General features: G+C 41.4%; 1 protein-coding gene across 1 annotated transcript in view; it reads right to left on the bottom strand.

The window, feature by feature from the left end:
- LOC124777698 overlaps positions 1 to 22,084 on the bottom strand; it is a 53,471-nt gene extending 31,387 nt beyond the window's left edge. The window contains exons 1-2 of the mRNA XM_047253183.1: positions 22,003 to 22,084; positions 5,196 to 6,082 (exon numbers count right to left, since the gene is read on the bottom strand). Coding sequence (XP_047109139.1) covers positions 5,196 to 6,056 — 861 coding nt within the window. The 5' untranslated portion in view covers positions 6,057 to 6,082; positions 22,003 to 22,084. The remainder of the gene's footprint in view (positions 1 to 5,195; positions 6,083 to 22,002) is intronic.
- Positions 22,085 to 24,572: the final 2,488 nt, after the last annotated feature.

The following is a 24,572-nucleotide window of genomic DNA, read 5'->3' as shown; positions in this document are numbered from 1 at the left end:
AATGTACCAAATAGTAATGTGAACAATAGTTGGAATAACAACACTAGAAATGCTTGTGACTTCCGACGGGCCCCAAACAAATTTAATAGAGACGATCGGAGGTATAATCCAGTCCAACCTAGCAACCACCAACTGTCAACTAGGCAGTTTTAGAACAATACCTTCCGGCAACAGCAAAGACAGAATCAGCCGCAGTCTGCACCAAACCAGGAGATTGGCACATGTAGACTGTTGTGTTGGCAAAAGAGCCAACACCGTGTTACTATTGGAGGCCGAAATGCACGCGTTTTAGCTCACGCAGGCAGGCGTGAGGAGGAAAGAACTATACTGGCGTGAGGTCTGGAGCATGACAAGGAATTAGAATTCAGAAAACGGACGTAATTAGTTTGATACTTAACTTTAACCCATTAATGATGAACGTCGCTCTTGACGGTACCTGATTCACAATATTATCTTTTCAGAGTACATTCTTTAAGAATATGGCGCCTTCCTAGGTCGTAGCAAATGACGTAGCTGAAGGCTATGCTAACTATTGTCTCGGCAAATGAGAGCGTATTTTGTCAGTGAACCATCGGTAGCAAAGTCGGTTGTACAACTGGGGCGAATGCTAGGAAGTCTCTCTAGACCTGCCGTGTGGCGGCGCTCGGTCTGCAATCACTGATAGTGGCGACACGCTGGTCAGACGTATACTAACGGACCGCGGCCGATTTAAAGGCTACCACCTAGCAAGTGTGGTGTCTAGTGGTGACACCACATAGACACCAATAATGACGGAGATAACAGACGACGCAAGTAGTGGCAGTGAAGCACGTCCAACAAACTAATCGTGACTGCCTCGAGTCCCAGTGACGCGTTCAGGGATTTAATAAGGTCTACGACCTGCAGCTGCTGGCGCTACGATACATCGATGGAAAGGAATTATCGGAGTAATTATGTGAGGATGTTTGTGTGACATCCTTAATCCTCCCGTTCCAGTGTCAGAAATCCTTTTTACAATCGAGGGATGTCAATAACTGTAGCTTTAAAAACGGGAAATTCGGCTAAGGTGATATCGAGCGCCTTTTTCGAAAAGCTGTCGCGAAAATAAAAACTACTAATTTTCCAGTGGAGAAATGCAGAATTATACGAGCCTTAAGCACGATTCAAGATTTGAAATTGGGAAATGAAACAATTACATGCACGTTCCTGATTGTTGAAAAACTGATGTGGATTGTATCCTGGGCATTAGTAACATACGAGAGAGGGACAGAGGCACCGACCTCTCAGCGGCGAAAGCGAAATTTTGGATCGACGGTGCTTTATTGGAGGTTGACTTAATAAGGAAAGAAGGAGTACATGAGCGGTATTACCATGCGGCCCGCATAAGCTTCATCATCACAAAAAACGAACGCCGAAAAAGTTTTCCCTGAACACAATTAAAGCAACTGCACTTTCAGCTCAAGTAATCGAGAAACTAAAGTAATGTATTCACCTTACTGATGAATAGTAGCAACAGTTATCAAGCCTCCAATTGTCTCATTCGGTTGCTTTTAAAGAAAACCGGGAATTATTAAAAGATATGTCTGTCGTATTGACGTTATGCTGCATAGGACCTACTGTCACAGCTTATATCCGGTTCCCTGGCGTCTTAAGAAACCTGCAGAAGAGGAAATTATGAACAACTTGCTTCACGACTCAAACAATTTCACGCCTGATGACCTGATGTTTAGATGAAAGGAAAGAAATTTACGGACGGATAAAATTCCGAAGGCAGAACATACAGACACACCTTAGGAAGAGAAAATTAGACAAGCTGTGGTTAATCTCACCGAGAAGGCCAGGACCCGCAAAGAGGTTTATTACAGAAAACTCAAACGGATGCAGATTCAGGATCGGCGAAAAGTATTGATGCGAGCACACCCGTGTTCTTCATTACTTTCCAGAAAGAGTAAGGAGTGGCAATTATTATAGACTAGACCATTGGTAATTGTGAAGATTCCAAACCCTGGTTCGTATTTATTGGCGTATCTAGAAATTCTACGAATCAGATGACTGTATCGGCATCAGGATATTAAAAAGTGTCACGTGAACGGATTAACTCTCTGAAAAGGGCTATGATGATTAAATTCATAGTAATTAGGAATTACATAGTGACGATTGATGGACTATAATTAAATTTATAGTAATTATGTTTGGCGTTGGACTATGACGCACTTATAGTGAGACCAGGATTACTAGTAAGAGACTATCTACAACATAGTGAGTACTTTAGAGAATTAATGATAGGTTTATCTAAGAAGTAACTAATTAATTCTTTTTAGTGACGACCAAGTTAATTATTTTTAGAAAGAGTGATTATATATATTTGTAAGGCTGTGTGATCTTGAATTTTAATTATTTATGTTTTGATTTAGGATGTGCCTATGTGTTTTATCCATACAGATTCCTGCATGTACCTAAATTGACTGAATTTACTCGAAGGAGATATTGTGATTTATAATGATGGTGACATTTTAGGAAATGCAGGAATTATCGATAATGAGCAGTTAATTTTGCTACATTCTTCGAATTAGTAGAGTCGAAATTTGATTGGAATATAATGTGTAGATTGGGATTGCTTTGATGGTTCCCGATCCTAATTAATTTTACTTTCAGGAACATGAAATCCCTTATATGTTTGTGTGATTTATTTGATGAAAGATGATCACGAACGTCAAAGGAATTAATGTATCTATCTGCTCTAAAGTGAATTCCGATTCGGACGTGGTCCGAAATGAAATTGATAAAACATAGGAGTTTAAGTGAAAAATGTATGATGAAAGAATAAAAGTGATAAGAAGACAAGGTGATGTATAGTCTTCGTCGGAAGCATTTCCCAGTAGAATATTTATTTTGGAGATACAAAAATTTTCTATAAAGGATTATAATGTGATATTGATGCATAGAGAGAAGGACTCCTAATATGAAGAATTATCTTTCTTGAATATGGGCTCATATGAAAAATTAGTATATGTCGAGTTATTGGTATAAGTTAGAAAAGTTATTGGATGATCTACCAACTTCATACAGCCGAAGAACACCCGTTTGTAATGAAATGATCATAAGCTGTGATTTACTTTGGTGAGAATTATTTAAAAATACATTAAATCCATTGCTATGAAGTGAACACTGACGTGGGCCATACCTCTTCCGAAGCTCTTGAATTCATGAAGGATCCGATGGAGAAATGTGATACTAGCCCATTCGTATGGCAAGATCTCCGACTGATCCTTTGTTTAAAACAGTTTCATGGCCCATTGGTCCACTTTGCTGCCGTGAGGTTCGAGATCATCCCATTTTCCTACAACCTGGTTCCTGGTACCTGCAAGATTCGTCCTACATCAACCTCCAAAAGTTCCATTCAGCCTCCAGCATCCATCCATCCATCTGACGACAAACTCCATCCAGCTCCATCAAGCTTCGTCGAATACGTCTATTCAAGCCAATTAGGAATCTGAACATTCAACCACTTTACCAAACGAAATTAGTTTAACGTTTTAAACATCCAAGGTGATCTGTACATGCTATTTCACTTTCCTCTTTTCCGTATGTAATTTTCAAAATTTTAATATCCATTTTAACCATATATCGCGAATAGGTTAATGTTGAGGTCTGTATTCGGGGGTTTTACTCTGCAATGCGGCTCCCTAATAGGTAGACCTGAATTTAGTGTGATCTTCCATGGTAGTGTGGTAGAGTGAGATATTAGCCTCTCCACATGTGAAACTCAGCAACCTTGTACCAAATGAGGTAGTTTTCTGTAAACCCATGCGACCCTAAACTAATATAGAGGAATTCTGTACAAATGGTTAAGGTACCAAATTTTAGTCTATTTTCAAATGAACACGGTTAATATTTATTCATTCTCATTGAATTGAAAATATTCGACAACAACTTTTAAAATGGTAGCAACCAAATTTAATTGACATTCAAATTTGTTGCTTCCAAGAATGCCATTTCAGTATCACACATTTTCTGTTACTTTTTCTCTTTTGACGCAAATGTTCGTGCGTAACTGCGCAAGTAGTTTATATGGATAAAAGACTCATTAGGACTGCAAGAGAGAGAGAGAGAGAGAGAGAGAGAGAGAGAGAGAGAGAGATTATCTCTGCCTCGTGATACAAAAACTCTGTGGATATAATGTGGAACATTAAGTATACTATGAGCTTACTTACATCTGATTTAGCAATTGCGGAGAGTATGATAGCAGCGGAACTGTAATTAGCGGTATTGTTTGAAGCTGCCGTTTTGAATACGGAATGCAATTTCATTAATTGTGATAACATTTCATCTCATACAAGAAGATGATGTATCCTGAAACGAGTAGACAGAAAGATTATTTATGGAAAATGTAAACAAAATTGAAATTTGGCGCCAGACTCTCTGCTGAACAAATGAACGCTGACTGAGCTGGGATAAACAATAACCTCAATTACAGTCTGTTATGGTGAAGTGTAAAGTACTTTTTGCGACCAAATTTTCTGGAAATATGAGTTACATTTACGTGTGCTTCAGAGCACCTCACCAGAATGCTGAGGAATAAGGGCTTTCCACACAAAAACGTAAGTAAAAACGAATATTTGCGCGAAATATCACGACAAACTAAATTACGTCTTAAAGCATAAAATGATAGGTTAACTCCTAACAAAATTTCTCATCAACATCGTTCGGTTGCAGTTGACAAGCTACCAGTACGAAATAATACGCAAGTGGTCCTGGAAAACCATGCAAACCGAATGTAAAGGTATTAACTAACAGAAACAAATAGTTGTTTGAATTAAATATTTCCGTAGTTTTGTAATCACTTAGTAAAAACGTTCACATTACAGATTAAATAAAATAGAAACCCACTGACGATGGCACAGAGGTGTTGAAAAATGTTTGGGAACTTTGAAAAAACGGGGATTTGCGTAACTGGCGGACCTTATATCCAACAATCTAGAAAATACTGAACTCACTGGATTAACTCTATGCATGTAGGCAACTGCATATCGAGTAAGTTACTATACAACAACAATGTTCATCAAAACTTCAAACCAAGTGTTTTATGTTGTGTTCTGCCCAGACACTTTTACGAATAAATTACAAAATATTGTTTGTTAGATGAGCAGTTATATTACTGAACAAAAATATTAAATGAAGAGTTATATTATTGAACAAGAAAAGTTCATTCTCACCTGAAAGTCAACCAACCGTACTTCTGAAACTTCTTCATCCATGTACTTAAACATCATGTTGTTCTTCCAGCAGTCACCGTGAGTCAGAACTGGAAGTTTTGTTTGCTTCTTGATCTTCTCCATCCTTTCATATGTAACATCGATAAAGCGGTTGGCGAATGTCCTGTATCTTTCTGAATATTGTTCGTAGCCAGGACATTTTTCAAGCTCATTTGCTAACCCATTTATGTACTTTGTGGCTAGAGATGCCAGATGCTGCAAAGAAGTTTCATCCGTGAACATGTTTAAACTATATTTGTCCTTGTAATGGGGCTGTTTGCTGAGCACATAGACTGAAGCAGCATGCAGCCGCGCATATGCCCGCAGCGCGACCGCACAGTGTTTGAGGTTTAGCGGTTGGCCAGCCTGAGCCAGTTTGAAGCCAGCCGCTGACAGATCCTCCAACACGAGAAAAGTCACGGGCTGCCGACCCCATTGGTAGCACTTGGCTGCCAGCGGCCGGAACTCCTCTTTCTCCAGCGCTGACAATATCTCATGGATCTGTGGCATCATATCATGCAACATCTCTGCCTCGGTCTTGAATATATCTAATTTTTCTACTATGTCCTTCAATGCACCAGATTCAAGAAGTGTTTTCACTATTAGGGTTTTCTTCTGTGTCTCTTCATTGTCTTCATATCTCAGAAAGACAGTTAGTCTGAACATCAAGCTTGCATAGCCCAGACCTTCAGCATTTGCGTACTGGACATTCATGGAAACGATGGTAATTTTCTTTCGTTCTGCATTCTTCAAGGCAGATTGTATGAAATCGTGATTTATCCATGAAGGTGGAGGAACTCGGGTATCAGTTGATGACTCCATGATGTTAGCTCGTCTCTGAACCAGTCCTGTAGACAGAATACAACATTGTGTCACAGCCTACGTAGATAGTCATATAATCATAATGAGGCACACACACACACACGCACACAAACACACACACACACACACACACACACACACACACACACATATATATATATATACATATATATATATATATATATATATATATATATATATATATAAGTAGTTTCGCATCTCACTTGCTTTCGTACTATTGGATAATATACAGCTGTACAGCTGTTTTATTCATATGTCTACTTTGAAGGTGGTGGAAGGTATCTGTTTTACATTGTTTCGATTGAGTATTGCAGTGATTCCGTTGACATGCCATAGCTGCTGGCTGATATGAGAAGACACATGTACGCCGTTGAGAAGCATTTAGCGGCGTGTGTGTCTCAGTTTTAACTAGCCAGGGTTGTGTGCAGAGCCAGAAAGGTATCTTTCGTGAAAAACGAAATGGCTATAATTAGTATTTTAACACTGTTCTTCATATTGATGAAATATCACACTTCAATCTCGAAAAAAGTTCAATAGTTGAGCTATCACAATGTGATTCATGTGACAAAAGAAGAGCTGAATTTCAAGTACTATTTTCAACAATGTGTGATTTATGTACACGAAATGATATGAAATAGTGTCTGTGAAAGATTTGATAACTTTCTCAAGCAGTAATATGAAGACCTTGGTGGCGCTGTTTCTAATTGGGGCGCCTCAGTTATGACTGTTACTCTCTGACTATAAACATGTGATATATTGTAGTTCACACATGAGGAAAGTAGTTTTCTGATCTAAGGGAAATTATCATTGCACGATAAGGTTAGAAGGGAACACTCCCCATGTCATAATTGGGCCAAAATGCCGTCACGATACCTTTTTGGACTATAATTTTTCGAATGATTTGTGATGGGAAATTTGTCTTTGCACATGTTGCAGACACGGCTAATACCTCAGCTACAAAAGAAGGGCGTCGTATGTCATTCTTGATTACATTAGTACAGAGCAGCAGCATACGTTTGCCTTCAGGTGCCTGAGTCCCTTTACGAAAATTTTCAGAATCGCTGGATTGGGTGTGATTTGTCAACATCTGCAACCCACTGAAATGGCCACTATGAAGCCCGGACCTTACCATGCCAGACAACTCTTTATGGAGTGTAATAAGGTTTCATTCAGCTCAAAGTTGGTACAAGACAAATTAAGCACTCCATCTTCAGGCCACAAGTGGCCCATCGGGACCATTCGACCGCCGTGTCATCCTCAACTGAGGATGCGGATAGGAGGAGCGTGTGGTCAACACACCGCTCTCCCAGTCGTTATGACGGTTTTCTCAGACCGGAGCCGCTAGTGTTCGGTCGAGTGGCTCCTCAGTTGGCATCACGAGACTGAGTGCACCCCGAAAAATGGCAACATCGCATGGCGGCCCGGATGATCATCCATCCAAGTTTCGGCCACGCCTGACAGAGCGTAACCTCGGCGATATGACGGGAACCGGTGTTCCCACTGCGGCAACGCCGTTGTCACTAGACTAATGACCATCTGCGTAAAAGTGTTGGGAAAGACATGTGATGGATAGCATATGAGACGCTTTGTGAGATGACATTAAACAGAATGTTACCATAACCAAATAGACATCAAACACGTTCATGTACCCATTCCGCAATGCACCTTCCCCTTCTTCAGTGAATCTTAGCTTATTCAGAATTTGATAAGAAAATTATAGAAATAATGTACTGATAAATGTATAATACAGCTTATTACCCTTCATATGTATTCTGACCGCCATGCGATAAATCAATACAAAATTTTTGCAACAATCAAGTGAACCCTGTAGTGCTTGCAAGAAATGTTTATGAAAACCATGTGGCACAGTAACTGCACGTGTTCGTTAAGTGGAATGGACAGAGCTATGATAAAACGGGGGATGATTTGTTGAAGTATAACTTTGGAGTGTGGCAGTGCATGGCTGTCAGACCTCGACTCTGGGAATTGAGTACAGGAAAAGACATAATTCGTTTGAGACGTGGTGTTAGGGCACATCCTGATAGCCAAAGGGAGCAGTAAGATCACAAATCATATATTTCTTACAATAGTGAAAGGATGAGGAGTATATGAGCAATGGAAAAATATCTAGAAAATGGCTACGACTAAAGTGCATAGATCAAAGTGTAAATGATGTTAGCCGTAGATATTAAACAGAAATGAAGACGATGTAACGATCTAAAGTTAGGGAACAGTATTGCCAATCAATCTGTTGCAAAAATTCTCGGATTCCACACTAAAGAAATGAAGGAAATATTTTCTGAGAAGCAGATGAGGCAGACGAGCACATAAATAAAAAAGTGAGGCGGTGGCTTGTTTTAGGTCTTTCTCCTCGCATTTTGTCCTATTTGCATACGAGACTCTCTAGCTTGATTTACTTCCAAATTCAGTTTTCAGTTGTCAGCTTTTGACTGATATAGCACGCTGATTATACTCGTATGAGAGGTTAGTGGTAGCTTGTAACAGTATAGGTTAACCACCTCTCTGTACCTAATGTAACATTTCATTCGAGTAGTAGCTCTGTTTCCCACTGCATCTGGTCTTGGCCAGGTGAACTCCTTATCCATCGCGTGAAAACAGGAGGAAATTTCACAGGGTACGCTAGCAGACCGCGTGGACAGTCAAATGAGCCTTTCAGTGTTTGTCCTCAGACAATGAGCTGCTGAATGGACGATTGGTGTCCGCTATAGCAAAACAGGAAACCATTGGTGGAAGGCGTGAGAACTCTGCTTGTTAGTAACCTTTGGGTAGAGCTCTCAGGCGACCACGTGCCACTGTCCTGCTGTCTGTAGTAGCCACTGCTGTGTCGGCATATTTATCATCCCATGGGAACGTTGTGCGAAGTCCGCAGCTCGTGGTCTAGAGGCTAGCGGGTCTTTCTCTGGGTCACGGGGTCCAGGGTTCGATTTCCGGCCAGATTGAGGATTTTCTCTGCCCGGCGGCTGGATGTCTGTGTCGTCCTCATCATTTCATCGTCACCGTCATCATTTGTGAGAGAGACTAGACTGGACTGTGAAAACAAAATGAACTGTGTAATAATTGGGCCCTTGTACAGGCGCTGATGACCGCGCATTTGAACGCCCCACAAACCAAACATCACCATCATCAACGCTGTGTAAACACCCAACAAAGTTCCCAGAATTACCGACGAACAGGTCAGTACGTGAGAACAGGCCGATACTAGTCTTGCGTTTCCATATACGCGTATCTCATTCACGGTCACATTTTAACATTATGGTGGGAGCCAAGAAACGGACTTCCATATCAATAATGAAAGAGCATTTAGGTCTTTTCTGCTATAGGCTTGAACAGATTGTGCGAGGTACCTCTCCGAGGTTTGAAGGAAGCCTACCAAAAGCTGAGACAGGCAGTCGGAGTCGGTTTTGGGATTTGTATGGGTATTATCATTCGAACTTCTGCTTGGTGATGCTACTACGGACTCTGCGCTTGTACGTGTTTTTCTGGACTTCATCCCCCCGACAAGTCTTTGATGTCTTACTTTGAACATACGCGCATCGTCAGCCTGTAATCAAGAGTACGATGAGATCCGGCATTCGCAGTCTCATCAGCTCAGTTCAGGAAGAATTAGCGCCAGCCGCGACATACCACGTCAGTAGCTGTTAAGGTAAGATCGCATTTGCAGTGCACACCCCCACCTTCGGAAAGGGGGAAGGGCTGGAGGAGTTTTCTCCTGGTTTCTATCTTTTGTTTCTCTGTTTTTTTGTGCGACTTCATTCTTGCTTCAAAAGGGATTATTTCCGTAAGAGAATTAACGCTTTGGAACTCACCCGCCTATTCGCGCTTCTTTGTGACGCGTCGTATGTATATTGTTTTGTTGTGTGTTTCTGTTCGTATTCATGCCTATTTTGTGTAATTACATAGATGTGCTATCGCGGTTGAAAACGTAATTTGTTCCCTTTATGTGTCTGGGCACCAACTTAGTCATTTTCGAGTATGATACTGGTGGTGACCCTAACGACTACTCTTTTTCTTATCATTGTTCTGCTCTAATTATGTAAATTCATTCTCAAATTGTTTTATAAACTCCACATTTTTTAAGTCCTGAGTGATTTTTGCATATGGTTTGAATAAATATTATTTTACCAGATCAGCTCTATCATTCGGAAATCATTAAGGTAAATTATTGTACTGAAATGCCTGGGTCCTCCATCCACAATCAATGGAAGAGATCCCTGACAAGTTCTGGAACTTGTCAAATAACGCTGATATGTGCGGCAATTAATTTTTTTCAAACAGCTGATTACCTTCATGTGAGTAACGTATCATTTTATATGACGTGGGGTAATAGATTCAGGATGAAGAGATCGTGTTCACAGCTCCCCCGGCTTTTGGCATAAATCGGCGTCCCTGCCATTTCTTTTCTGTCAGGGTACGGGATTCGACCTTGCTTTCCTCGATTCGCAATCAGATACTATTTTGTCTTAATCACAAATAAATAAATATATTAATGGAATACTCAGGTGAATTACGAACAAGACCAAGCAATTGTTAATGAATATGTTTGAATTTTTTGGGGTACATTTTACATTAGTTAATAGTGCATCGCTTTTCATTATTGTGTAAATTTTTTCCTAGCGTCTTGTTTGTGCCGTCCACATCTTCTCTCGTATTTCTTCTTCAATGTCAGTAATAAATCTTATTGAGTGTTCCTGCGCACTGCACTGTATGCGAATAGGCAGGTGCATCGGATCTTTCAGCGAATGAGTACTAGAAGCCAGACGAGATACTCATGAAATATGAGAACAGTCAGAGCTTTGGTTCATGAGGAAGCAGGCGAAACTGCAGGTAGGACTATAAATGTGGAGCAGTTTCAAGGGGAATAGAGTAGTAATGTGGAAGGTACCCTGTTGCATACAAGCGGGATCAGGCAGCGACAATGAGTGATGAGAGTGACGAGATAGGCGGTAATGTAGAAAACACACACTGCATGGAAACACATTTGCCCTAACCAACGGTGATGACTTCACCAGTGGTAGGAGTAACATGCGGAGGCGAGAACACAGTGAGCATACTACGGATAATCGCAGCTGACAACGAGGAGACTACGACGTTACAGAAAGAACGAGACGAGAAAAGAGATAGGAAGTGTGGTGTCACCGCCAGACACCACACTTGCTACGTGGTAGCCTTTAAGTCGGCCGCGGTCCGTTAGTATACGTCGGACCCACGTGTCGCCACTATCAGTGATTGCAGACCGAGCGCCGCCACACGGCAGGTCTAGTCTAGAGAGATTCCCTTACACTCGCCCCAGTTGTACAGCCGACTTTGCTAGCGATGGTTCACTGACTGCATACGCTCTCATTTGCAGAGACGACAGTTTAGCATAGCTTCCAGCTACGTCATTTGCTACGACCTAGCAAGGCGCCATATTCAGGTACTATGAATGTATTCTGAACAGATAATATTGTGAATCAAGTACCGTCAAGAGCGACGTTTATCATTAATGGATTTAAGTTAAGTATCAAACTAATTACGTCTGCTTTCTGAATTCTAATTCCTTGTCATGTTCCAGACCTCACGTCAGTATATTCCTTCCCTCCTCACGCCTGCCTGCGTGAGCTAAAACGCGTGCATTTCGGCCCCCAGTAGTACCACGGTGTTGGCTCTTCTGCCGACACAACAGGAAGCACGAAATGTCATAAGAGGAACTTGCTAGGCGGATAGAGGCGACGCTACATACGTTTACTGAGGTGCCACAGAAACACGTGGATCAGAATACTAAAGACATAAAAGAACCCCAAAAATCCCACGAGGATTTCCAGACGAAAGGGACAGAATTTAATAAGAACGTTTCAGATGCATTAGAGACTCAAAGACCAATAATTACGAAAGTAGCGGAACAGATAAAGGAACTCCAGCAATCAAACAGAAAATAAATGAGGTAGAACGCAAAGTCAGCGAAGAGGAAAAGATTGCGGAGAAGGACCTGACAGGCATCACTTGCACTGAGTTCCGACACAGCAGAAATGCAAGACCTGTTAAGGTTCAAGGAAAGTCAAGAAAAGACATCATGGTCCGCAAGCAACAGGAGGAAATAATTATCGAGGAACTCGGACATCTGCCACTGAAAGTGTCACAAGCGTTAGGAGTGGTAAGAGGTACCGGCGCAACTGAGTGCAGCATCCCGTCTGCACTTGACATCGTGTTAGGTACGATAGGCAGTAACCAACATCGGCCACTCACAGACAATAGGAACATGCCATCGTGGACGCCGAGTGCCTCATGTTATGTCCACGGGGTCGACGGAAGGGAAAGCCTTCGACTTTAACTACTACCTGAAACTTCGTAAATTACATATATTTTTTCCCTTGAGACATCAATCTTCTACTTGTTTGATGCGACCGCCAAGAATTCCTCTCCTGTGCCAGACCCTCATCTCAGAGCGGTACTTGCAACCAACATCCTCAATTATTTACTTGATGTAGTCCAGTCTCTGTCTTTTTCTACAGTTTTTACCCTCTACAGCTCTCCACGGAAATTATTTTCTAGTGTTTTAAGGGATGTTCTAACAGTCTGTCTCTTTTTCTTGTCAGTATATTCCATTATCAGTCCACATAATTTTCAACATTCTTCTGTAATACAGCATCTCAAATGCTTCGATTCTCTTCTTTTCTAGTTTTCCTACAGTCCTTGTTTCACTGCTATACCTAGCTGTGCCCAAAACGTACATTATCAGAACTTTCTTCCTCAGATCAAGGTCTATGTTTGATAATTACCTTGGCCTGGAATACCCTATTTGACAGCGACAGTGTGCTTTTTATGTCCTCTTTGCTCCGACCATCAAAAGTTGTTTTGCTTCCTAGGTAGAAAATTCCTTAAATTCATATACTTCGTCATCACCAATCTCGATGTTAGGTTTCACACTGTTCTATTTTCTGATACTTTTCATTACTTTCATCTTTCGTCGATTTACTCTCAGTGCATATTCTGTACTCATTAAACTCTTCATTCCATTTAGCAGGTCCTGCAATTCTTCGTCATTTAAACAGAGTATAGCAATGTCTTCACGAATCTTATCACTGAAATGCTACACCAAAATTTCAGTCCCACTCTTGAACACTTTATTTCTGTCATTGCTTCTTCGACGTATAGGTTGAACAGTACGGGAACAATAGCAATGTCTTCACCGAATCTTATCACTGAAATGCTACACCAAAATTTCAGTCCCACTCTTGAACACTTTATTTCCGTCATTGCTTCTTCGATGTATAGGTTGAACAATAGGGGAGCAAGACTACATCCCCATCTTACTCCCTTTTCAATTCCAGCACTTCGTTCTTCCTCTCCCACTCTTATTGTTATCATTTTGTTTTTGTACATATAATATATTAACCGCCTTTTCCTATAGTTAATATTTCTCAGTTAATATTTCTCAGAAGTTCGAACGTCTTGCACCATTTTAAATTATCGAACGCTTTTTCCAGGCCGACAAATCCTATGAAAGTGCCTTCAATATCTTCAGTATTGCCTCCATTATCAACCGCAACGTCAGAGTTGCCTCTCTGGAGCCTAGACGTTTCCTACAGACAAAGTGACCTTCATCCAACAGATCTTCAATTTTCTTTTCCATTATTATGTATATTGTGACTGTAGGCTTTCCCGTCGTAAACTATTGATGAAGGTTCCTCGGGTCTCCATCCGGGTGGTAGCGTTGATATCTCGCGACGTTTCGGGAAGTGTCATACTACCCATCTTCGCCAGATGGGTAGTATGACACTTCCCGAAACGTCGCGAGATATCAACGCTACCACGCGGCTGGACACCCGAGAAACCTTCATCATTATGTATATTATTCTTTGCAGAAACTTGCATACATGAGCTGTGAAGCAAATTGTGCAATAATTTTCCCACTTGTCGTCTCTTGCACTCTTCAGAACTGTGTGTGGAAGATATTTTTCCGAAAGTAAGGTAGTATGTCGCCAGGCTCATACACCAACGTGAATACTAGCGAATTACCCCAATGATTTTAGAAATGTTGATGAAATATTATCTTCTCCTTCGACCTGCTCGATATTAAGTGTTCCAAAGCTCTTTTAAATTCTGATCTTTACACTGAATCTCCTATTCCTTCTGTATCGACTCCTGTTTCTTTTCCCATCACGTCATCATAGAAGTCACACCTCTCATAGAAGCCCTCTGTGTACTCTCTCCACCTATGTGCCCTCTCCTCTGCATTTAACAGTGAAATTTCCATCGCACTCTTAATGAAACCACCAATGCGTTTCATTTCACCGAAGATTCTTTTGATTTTTCGATATGCTGAGTCAGTGCTTTCGACAATAATTTCTTTTTGGATCTTTTCACATTTTTCCTGCAGCCATTTTGCCTTAGCTTTCCCACACCTCCTATTTATATCATTCCTGAGTGACTTGTATTCTGTATTTCTGAATTCCTCTGCTCGTTTTTGTACTTCTTTCTTTCATCGATCAGCTGCAGTGTTCCTTGTTTTACCCATGGTTTCTTCTCAGTTACCTTCTTTGTACCTTCTTTTACGCTCCTGTGATTGCGCTGTATAGAGATATCCATTCCTCTTCAACTGAACTGCCTACTGAGCTATTCCCTATTGCAGTATCTAGAGAAATTCAAGCGTATATCTCATTCCGCACTAGTTTCATATCCCGCTTCTTTGGGCACTGATTTTTCCTGCCTACTTTCTTAAACTTCAGCCTACTCTTCATCACTGAGTCTATATCTGCTCCTGGGTACACCTTACAATCCAGTATCTGACTTCAGAATCTCTAGGTGACCAAGATGTATTCTAACTGAAATCCTCCCGTATCTCCCTGTCTTTTCCAAGTATACCTCGTCCTCTTGTGATTCTTGAACTGTGTATTCGTCAATACCAGCTTTTTTACGCTGAGTTAGTCTTAGTCCTGATCAAATGGTTCAAATGGCTCTGAGTACTATGGGACTTAACTTCTGAGGTCATCAGTCCACTAGAACTTAGAACTACTTAAACCTAACTAACCTAAGGTCATCACACAGATCCCTGCCCGAGGCAGGATTCAAACCTGCGACCGTAGCGGTCGTGCGGTTCCAGATTGTAGCGTGTAGAACCGCTCGGCCACTCCAGCCGGCCTTTGTCCTGTCTCACTCCTAGTACAAAGTCTATATTCTCTTATAACCCTTTCTTCCACTCCTTCCCCTACAAACGCATTCGTGTCCGCCGTCACTAATAGATTTTCATCACCCTTTAGGTACTGAGTTACCCGTTCAATATCAAAAAATACTTTATCACTTTATCTTAGACTTACGACTTCGCCATGTGTACGTGAAGTATCGCTGTCGGTGTTGGTTTGCTGTCAATTCTGATGAGAACGACCCAGTCACTGAATTGTTCACATTTACTCACTGTTTGTCCTATTTTCCAATTCATAACGAATGCTACTCCGGTTATACTATTTTGTGCAGCTGCTGGTATTACCCTACACTCATCCGACCAGAAGTCCTTGTCTTCTTGCCATTTCAGTTCACTGGCTGCGGCTAATCTAGATTGAGTTTTAGCGTTTCACTTTTTAGATTTTCTAGGTTTACTACCACGTTCAAACCTCTGAGATTCCACACTCCGACTCGTAGAACGTTGTGCTTTCATTATTTATTCAATATTTTGCTCATGGTCACGTCCCTCTTGCCAGTCCACTCCCTGAGATCTGGTTGGGGGACCAGTATGGAATCTTTTGCCAATCCAGAGATCATCATACACTTTTTCAATTACGGGTCACATGTCCTGTAGATATCTGGATACACATTTATTAAGTGTCTTTAATGCAGTAGTTTCCATTGTCTTCTGCATCCTCATGCCGTTGATCGTTGCTTACTTTTCCTCATTTGGGGGCGGTTTTCTCACCTCAAGGGCAAGGGAGCGCCCTGAACGTCTGTCCGCTCTTCCGCCATCTTTGACGAGACCGTTAGCTGAATTAGGGTGATTTCTTATTGCGGAATCCTCTGGCGCAATTGTTGATGATTTTATTCAGAACTTAAGAGATGGCAGAGTTATTTCACGCAGTGTTGACTGTCTGATAGCACTAACAACTCTACGCAAACGCATCTGCTCTCGTTCGTTAAGTGGGGGCCGTCGGATACTGCGTTGTCCACGGTGAGAGTAGTGAATGGAATTTGGTATTCTCGGCACACTCTTGACTCTGTGGATGTCAGAATACTGACTTCCCTAACTATTGCCGAAATGGGATATTCCATCCGTCTAGCTCCAACTGTCAGTCGGCCTTCAAAGTCTTGTACCTTCCTTCGTGCGACCACAACCACATCGGAAACCTTTTCACAAGACTTGTTGTTGTTGTTGTGGTCTTCAGTCCTGAGACTGGTTTGATGCAGCTCTCCATGCTACTCTATCCTGTGCACGCTTCTTCATCTCCCAGTACCTACTGCAACCTACATCCTTCTGAATCTGCTTAGTGTATTCATCTCTCGGTCTCCGATTTTTATCCTCCACGCTGCCCTCCAATACTAAATTGGTGATCCCTTGATGCCTCAGAACATGTCCTACCAACCGATCCCTTCTTCTGGTCACGTTGTGCCACAAACTTCTCTTCTCCCCAATCCTATTCAATACTTCCTCATTAGTTATGTGATCTACCCATCTAATCTTCAGCATTCTTCTGTAGCACCACATTCCGAAAGCTTCTATTCTCTTCTTGTCCAAACTATATATCGGTTTCACTTCCATACATGGCTACACCCCATACAAATACTTTCAGAAATGACTTCCTGACGCTTAAATCTATACTCGATGTTAACAAATTTCTCTTCTACAGAAACGCCTCCCTTGCCATTGCCAGTCTACATTTTATATCCTCTCTACTTCGACCATCATCAGTTATTTTGCTCCCGAAATAGCAAAACTCCTTTACTACTTTAAGTGTCTCATTTCCTAATCTAATTCCCTCAGCATCACCCGACTTAATTCGACTACATTCCATTCTCCTCGTTTTGCTTTTGTTGATGTTCATCTTATATCCTCCTTTCAAGACACTGTCCATTCCATTCAACTGGTCTTCCAAGTCCTTTGCTGTCTCTGACAGAATTACAATGTCATCGGCGAACCTCAAAGTTTTTATTTCTTCTCCATGGATTTTAATACCTACTCCGAATTTTTCTTTTGTTTCCTTCACTGCTTGATCAATATACAGATTGAATAACATCGAGGAGAGGCTACAACCCTGTCTTACTCCCTTCCCAACCACTGCTTCCCTTTCATGTCCCTCGACTCTTATAACTGCCATCTGATTTCTGTACAAATTGTAAATAGCCTATCGCTCCCTGTATTTTACCCCTGCCACCTTTAGAGTTTGAAAGAGAGTATTCCAATCAACATTGTCAAAAGCTTTCTCTAAGTCTACAAATGCTGGTTTGCCTTTCCTTAATCTTTCTTCTAAGATAAGTCGTAAGGTCAGTATTGCTTCACGTGTTCCAGTGTTTCTACGGAATCCAAACTGATCTTCGCCGAGGTCGGCTTCTACTAGTTTTTCCATTCGTCTGTAAAGAATTCGCATTAGTATTTTGCAGCTGTGACTTATTAAACTGATAGTTCGGTAATTTTCGCATCTGTCAACACCTGCTTTCTTTGGGATTGGAATTATTATATTCTTCTTGAAGTCCGATGGTATTTCGCCTGTCTCATACATCTTGCTCACCAGATGGTAGAGTTTTGTCAGGACTGGCTCTCCCAAGGCCGTCAGTAGTTCCAATGGAATGTTGTCTACTCCCGGGGCCTTGTTTCGACTCATGTCTTTCAGGGCTCTGTCAAACTCTTCACGCAGTATCGTATCTCCCATTTCAGCTTCATCTACATCCTCTTCCATTTCCATAATATTGTCCTCAAGTACATCGCCTTTGTATAGACCCTCTATATACTCCTTCCACCTTTCTGCTATCCCTTCTTTGCTTAGAACTGGGTTTCCATCTGAGCTCTTGATATTCATACAAGTCGTTCTCTTATCTCCAAAGGTCTCTTTAATTTTCCTATTGGCAGTATCTATCTTACCCCTAGTGAGATAAGCCTCTACATACTTACATTTGTCCTCTAGCCATCCCTGCTTAGCCATTTTGCACTTCCTGTCGATCTCATTTTTGAGACGTTTGTATTCCTTTTTGCCTGCTTCATTTACTGCATTTTTATATTTTCTCCTTTCATCAATTAAATTCAATAATTCTTCTGATACCCAAGGATTTCTACTAGTCCTCGTCTTTTTACCTACTTGATCCTCTACTGCCTTCACTACTTCATCCCTCAAAGCTACCCATTCTTCTTCTACTGTATATCTTTCCCCCATTCCTGTCAATTGTTCCCTTATGCTCTCCCTGAAACTCTGTACAACCTCTGGTTCTTTCAGTTTATCCAGGTCCCATCTCCTTAAATTCTCACTTTTTTGCAGTTTCTTCAGTTTTAATCTTACCTGAGTACAAATGACAGTTATTCGTATGCACTGCGCTTTTATACTTTGTACAAGCGCTAATACCACCATACGTATATGTGCAAAATGGTTCATATGGCTCTGAGCACTATGGGACAACTTCTGAGGTCATCAGTCCCGTAGAACTTAGAACTAGTTAAACCTAACTAACTTAAGGACATCACACACATCCATGCCCGAGGCAGGATTCGAACCTGCGACCGTAGCGGTTGCGCGGTTCCAGACTGCAGCGCCTAGAACCACTCGGCCACTCAGGCCGGCAATATGTGCAAATCGCTGTCCCTTGTCTTTGTCACCTCCGTGTATTTGGTAAATTGTATGGCCCTATCAGCCTGTCACCGACAATTCCTACCCGTACATTGATACTGAATCGAACGTGATACCTCATCTGTACGATTGCTCTAGGCTTTGTATCTGCCTAAAAGTGTATAATTACTATAGCATATCTTGTGAAACTGTCCTTATCTGTAAATAAAATGCAGGCTTTAAACTGTGGATCTTAAGCAATCGGCTGTAGAAGGCACTGCCAAAACTGTGATCAGGTGGCCGGAGATATTGGACGCAGTGCATATGACAGGGATAAAGCACATGCTCGTGCAGACCAGACCATGCAGTGGTGTGGCTGACAGTACAGCAGCTACCGTTCTTCGCACACTTGCTCGAGGAGGATTACCTCCTACATACCGAAATGCCTGCTCCTTCATCACTGGCGTCCGTAATCTGGGGGGCTTAGCATGGCCCATTGTCCATGGTGCGAATGACCCACTTTGTGCAAGTCTCTGGAATAACCTGCTGTACATTTCTAAAAAATGGTTCAAATGGCTCTGAGCACTATGGGACTTCACTACTGTGGTCATCAGTCCCCTAGAACTTAGAACTACTTAAACCTAACTAACCTAAGGACATCACACACACCATGCCCGAGGCAGGATTCGAACCTGCGACCGGCGCGGTCACGCGGTTCCAGACTGAAGCGCCTAGATGTACATTTCTGCTAATAGCCGGCATACAGTTCACGGACCTCGCGATTAGGACCATCAGCTAACCTATATCAGAATACCCCTTATTCCATTTACTTCGTGAAATAAAAGGCCTCCACTGAACTAACAAGTTTGTTGGTGTAGCCATCCTCCGCAGCAAGCCCAGAATTATTTATTTTGTAAAAAAAAACTGCCTTTTGTTACTGCACTCAATTTATTTCTCCCAGACGCGTTTCACCTTTTTCCTACTCTAAGGCTTCTTCAGTTTTTTGCTGAACGATCAAGCACAGATGAAAAATAATTCATTGTATACACAAGCAGATAAAACAATAGAATAACACTCCAAAAAAGGATTGTTATCATAATATTAATAATAATACTACCCAACACCTTTTCACTCACTTGTCCATAAACCCTTCCAAACAACATTTAAGCTAAAACTCAAATAAGCTGACCACCAAAGCTTTCAACCACACTCTCTAACAGCTATTACATTCATATTCAACACTCTACAACTCAAATCACCTACCCTTTCCCCCCTATCCCCCTGCCAGCCAACCAGCACTCACCCACACACACAGACACGCACCTACACAGTGCCATCTCCAGACTACATGGAAGGAAACGCAATGCCAACAAACTTAAGTAATTACTTATTTACATAAAAACGCGACGGGAACTGTTTGATAATGTAAAAATAACAACATCAAAACAAAACTGTATCGCTCTCGATCCCATAAAGATGTCTTAGAGTAAAAAAAGGCGCAACGCGTCTGGGAGAAATAAATTACAGTACACCAAGAAAACAAATGTGCTCCACTGAACTGTTTACAGTACGGTATGTGCGAACTGCACAGAACAAAGTCGTTCAGCTAACGTAACGCATCTGCAGTGTAACATCAATTGACTGATGCAGCAGATTGCTGCACTGTTTTGACTCACATCAGCGCCTCTAACAATGTCCTGAAAATTACAACTATTCAAACATGTGAAATCAACTGCAACAGTAAGAGAGCCTGCACCACCGAATATTACTTAATATTAGTCACAAGACGACCTATCTCTCAACGGGAATTGGCTTCCGGGCATGTCACTGCAGTAACCTACCACCTGATGTTGGAATACATGACCTTCTTTGAAACACCCTGTGTTATTTTAAATGTATAAAACTGGATTTTAAAACGAAATACATTTTCAAATTTTAGATGGTGGAAAGCTCCCTGACCAACATTACTGGCCATTACTGCTATTCACCTTTGGAATCATCTTTCCCAGTGTGACGTAACCAAATTTAACTTTGACAAATTATCTCGTAATAAGTATATCACAGTCTCTTTTATGCGGACATATGAATGTATTTTCAGATCGCTAAAATCATTCATGGTGCGCCCTTGAGAACCACCAGCACTGTCAGAAATAACGATTCAAATCTGGATACTGCCCTGGCTAATGACCATGCCAAACATTATACCCTCACTTAAATTTGGATGTCATGTGCAATCGAGCAAGCAGTTAAGTTCTGTTGTCAAATGCCTCTCCATCTAACTTCACAGTCGCCACTTTGTGAAACATTATAATGATTACAGAGTACTTCATTTTACTAATGTTTACTGCAAAAGTAAACACTTACAGTATTTCCTTTATACAGGTAGTGTTTGGATTATAGACCTACTTTAGAGTATAAATTTGACAGAAAAGATGCTGCTGTATCATCTGAACAGTGCTCAATAATTAAATCCTGCATGTCTCTGAGTAAATCATTGACTGATAAAGCATCTAAAACGTTTTATTTTAGACGAGCTATTTCTCATACATTGGAATATGTTATCTTAGTTCAATTGGTTCAAATGGCTCTGAGCACTATGGGACTTAACATCTGAGACTATCAGTCGCCTAGAACTTAGAACTACTTAAACCTAACTAACCTAAGGACATCACACAAATCCATGCCCGAGGCAGGATTCGAACCTGCGACCGTTGCGGTCGCGCGGTTCCAGACCGAAGCGCCTAGAACCGCTCTGCCACACCGTCCGGCTGTTATCTTAGTTAAATATGCTTAAAACCTTCCAAATTCGGTGATCATGTGTCTAATGTAAGTTACAGATTATTTATAAGGTAAAACGAATCTAAAACGACACGTAGGATATAATATAGATGCTTATTAAGCGATTACCCACCACACATTCTCTCACAAAGCGTCTGGCCATGATCGCATTATTAGTGACACAAAAATTATTTCCCCCATCGCGTTTTCGCCGAAACTGTAAAGGATAAACCTGTGGCCAAAATACTAAGCATTATTTCAAAATATTCCTTCGCGAGTCATATAGGGGAGTTTTTCCGATCGTGCTACTCACACATCAGTGCAGGAAGGGACAAAACGCACCTAAGAAAACGTTGTATTTTGTTGTAGTAAATATATAATTAAGAAGTGTTTCATCATATGCTACTAACCTTTAGATGTAAGTAAGAAATGTCAGCAGCAAATTTGAGTTTCAGATTTTTCGCGTTTTGCAGGAGGTCTCTTGCGCTAGAGAAGGCCAGTAGGATTCTGATGCCCCGATAAACAAGCTGCTGCTTTTATAGTGGAGGTCATGACGTTGCTAGCCGATGTGCGCAGCGAGGGAGGGGGGGGGGGAGAGATAGGGAATCATGGAGGGGATGAGGTTTACGTAACGCGTTGAGGCAGAGTGGCGGAAAATGAATTCATGTTGTGAAACGCTGATACTGCAGAAAACAGTCAGTTTCCTTTGGCTACGCTATATTGTCCAATGTGTTCAAATATCTGCGAAGAATAAATATTGTAACCGATTTTAAACAACCTTGTACATGAGATAAATGTTAGTAAAAGTCTTGACGACGTTGCGTCGTTACTCCACAGCTAGTGTTGGCGAAGCGTTCGGAGGGCGAGGACAGCTGCCGCAGTTTTCTGAAGACCACAGGTACAATTTTTTCTCAGAAAGACGATTCTCAAACAACATGGTCATCAAAACCTATTATAATATTTGTCATTCTAGTACGTTAGCACTGTATAACAACTAATCGTGTAATACATAATCGCCTACTCATTAGATCCGGAAATGAAAAGTAACATGTTGCATATCAGCAGCAGTTTTCCTGAAAATCGTATGAAACGAAGCGACCATCTCGATGCATTTTAATAACTTTCAGATGTTGAAATTCTTCCAGTCCATCTGTGGCATGAATCAGCAAACCAGTGTTCAGTATTATTAGCTGAAAAACAGTCTTGGTTGCAATTTTAGTTTTTTTATTTATCAACTACGCGTTTCACCTTATTTAGGCATCTTCAGGCTGATCCTACTTTGGTATTTATTAGGACTATCCTTTAGACAGTGTAGCTAAGGGGCATCGTCGAATACATAAGCCCAACATCGCCTTCGTTAACCTCAGTAAATACTTTCTAGATGGACATGAGTGACTCCAAGGCCTGCATAGCGCGTTCGGGTTCACAGGAGCAAATAACAGAATAAGATCTTATTCTATTATTTGCTCCTGTGAAAATCACAACCAGATTTGTGTCAACCTGCTTTTATAGTAGAGATCATCACGTTGCTAGGCGGGTCTGCGCAGCGAGGGAGGGGGGGAGTGATAGGGAATCATGGAGGGGATGAAGTTTACATAACGCATTCAGGCAGAGTGGCGGCAAATGAATTCATGTTGTGAAACGGTGATCCTGCAGAAAACAGCATTACATCATTATTACATCATCTACATCTGCCTGCTTCACAAAAGTCGCAGTACCCGACAAAGGTCCTATGCAGAGAGCCACAAAATAGTCCTAGTGTGCGGGTGATACAACGATTTTACTTCGCTTTTGTAGGAAACAGCCTTTTGGAGGTTGTAAGCTCATATGTGAGGGTGAACACTTAACGTTCTCTGATTAATAGCTCGGCTTAACATTACACTGATCGCTCCCAGTAATCAAATTACTGAAGTTGACATCATAACATTTAACAGTACCACATCTATCCGCACAGTATGTGGTGGGACCACAATTAATAGCACAACAAATAATGCAATGGAGGAGAGTAATCAGGGAACACGTCGTAAACGGCTTTAGGCTTTCCTACACATTGTATTCCTATTTTCAGTCAGAACTTTGGCCAGTATCAGTCTCCACACTCAAAGTGTGAGGACGCCTCAGCGTCTGGGGTGGTGGGGGGTGGGGGAGGGCTGCCGGGGGGTATGATTTGCATAGGACTAGCAATGGCTTGGGTGATCTGAAATCATTTGCATGACCATCAGGGTTTCCATTTATTTTGTAATTCACATTTATTCTCTCAGAGCCGGGGATCTGGTGGGAATATCTGGAACGAATTTAATACATTCATTAAGCAAACAAGTGTCAAATTTGTAGTAAAATAATTGATCTCATAATTGGTTTACTGAGGTATGCAGGGTGTGACTGGGAATGGACAACACTAACGATCAGTGACTAGTTTGGGCGATTCAATCACACTTACAGCACCACAGTAAATAAAACAACAGTCAACCACATGGGGTATCAGTTAGGTGGACAAGCTAAGAAAAGGATGAACGCAGTGGATAGCGTGTAACACGGTATATAATCATAGCATGCAAGCAACAGTTTGCACCATTGTGTGGTACAACAGAGTCCGAATACAGCAGGTCACAAAAAGCTGTCTTCATCATATATATATATATATATATATATATATATATATATGTGTGTGTGTGTGTGTGTGTGTGTGTGTGTGTGTCTGTGTGTGTGTGTGTGTGTGTGTGTGTGTGTGTGTGTGGTATGATTCCATGAACACAAGTGGTGGTGGGCAAGACAGACCCACTAACCACAAAGAATAGACAGCAGTGTCAGCTCAATCAGATCTAAAGCATCTCCCTTGGGGGTGTAATGGCGACTTCTGCCACCGAATGTATCAGGATGACCAAATGTAGTGGGAAGACACCAAACGTAGTGGATGGGTGCCAGGAGGTGCTGTATTAAAACTCAGCGAGAACTTTCCAAATGATTTATTGTTTTTTAG

Source organism: Schistocerca piceifrons, chromosome 2 (assembly GCF_021461385.2).
Source record: "Schistocerca piceifrons isolate TAMUIC-IGC-003096 chromosome 2, iqSchPice1.1, whole genome shotgun sequence".
Classification (NCBI taxonomy): domain Eukaryota; kingdom Metazoa; phylum Arthropoda; class Insecta; order Orthoptera; family Acrididae; genus Schistocerca; species Schistocerca piceifrons.
Note: the sequence above shows the minus strand (reverse complement) of the source record. Positions and strands in the feature narration are given on the sequence as shown.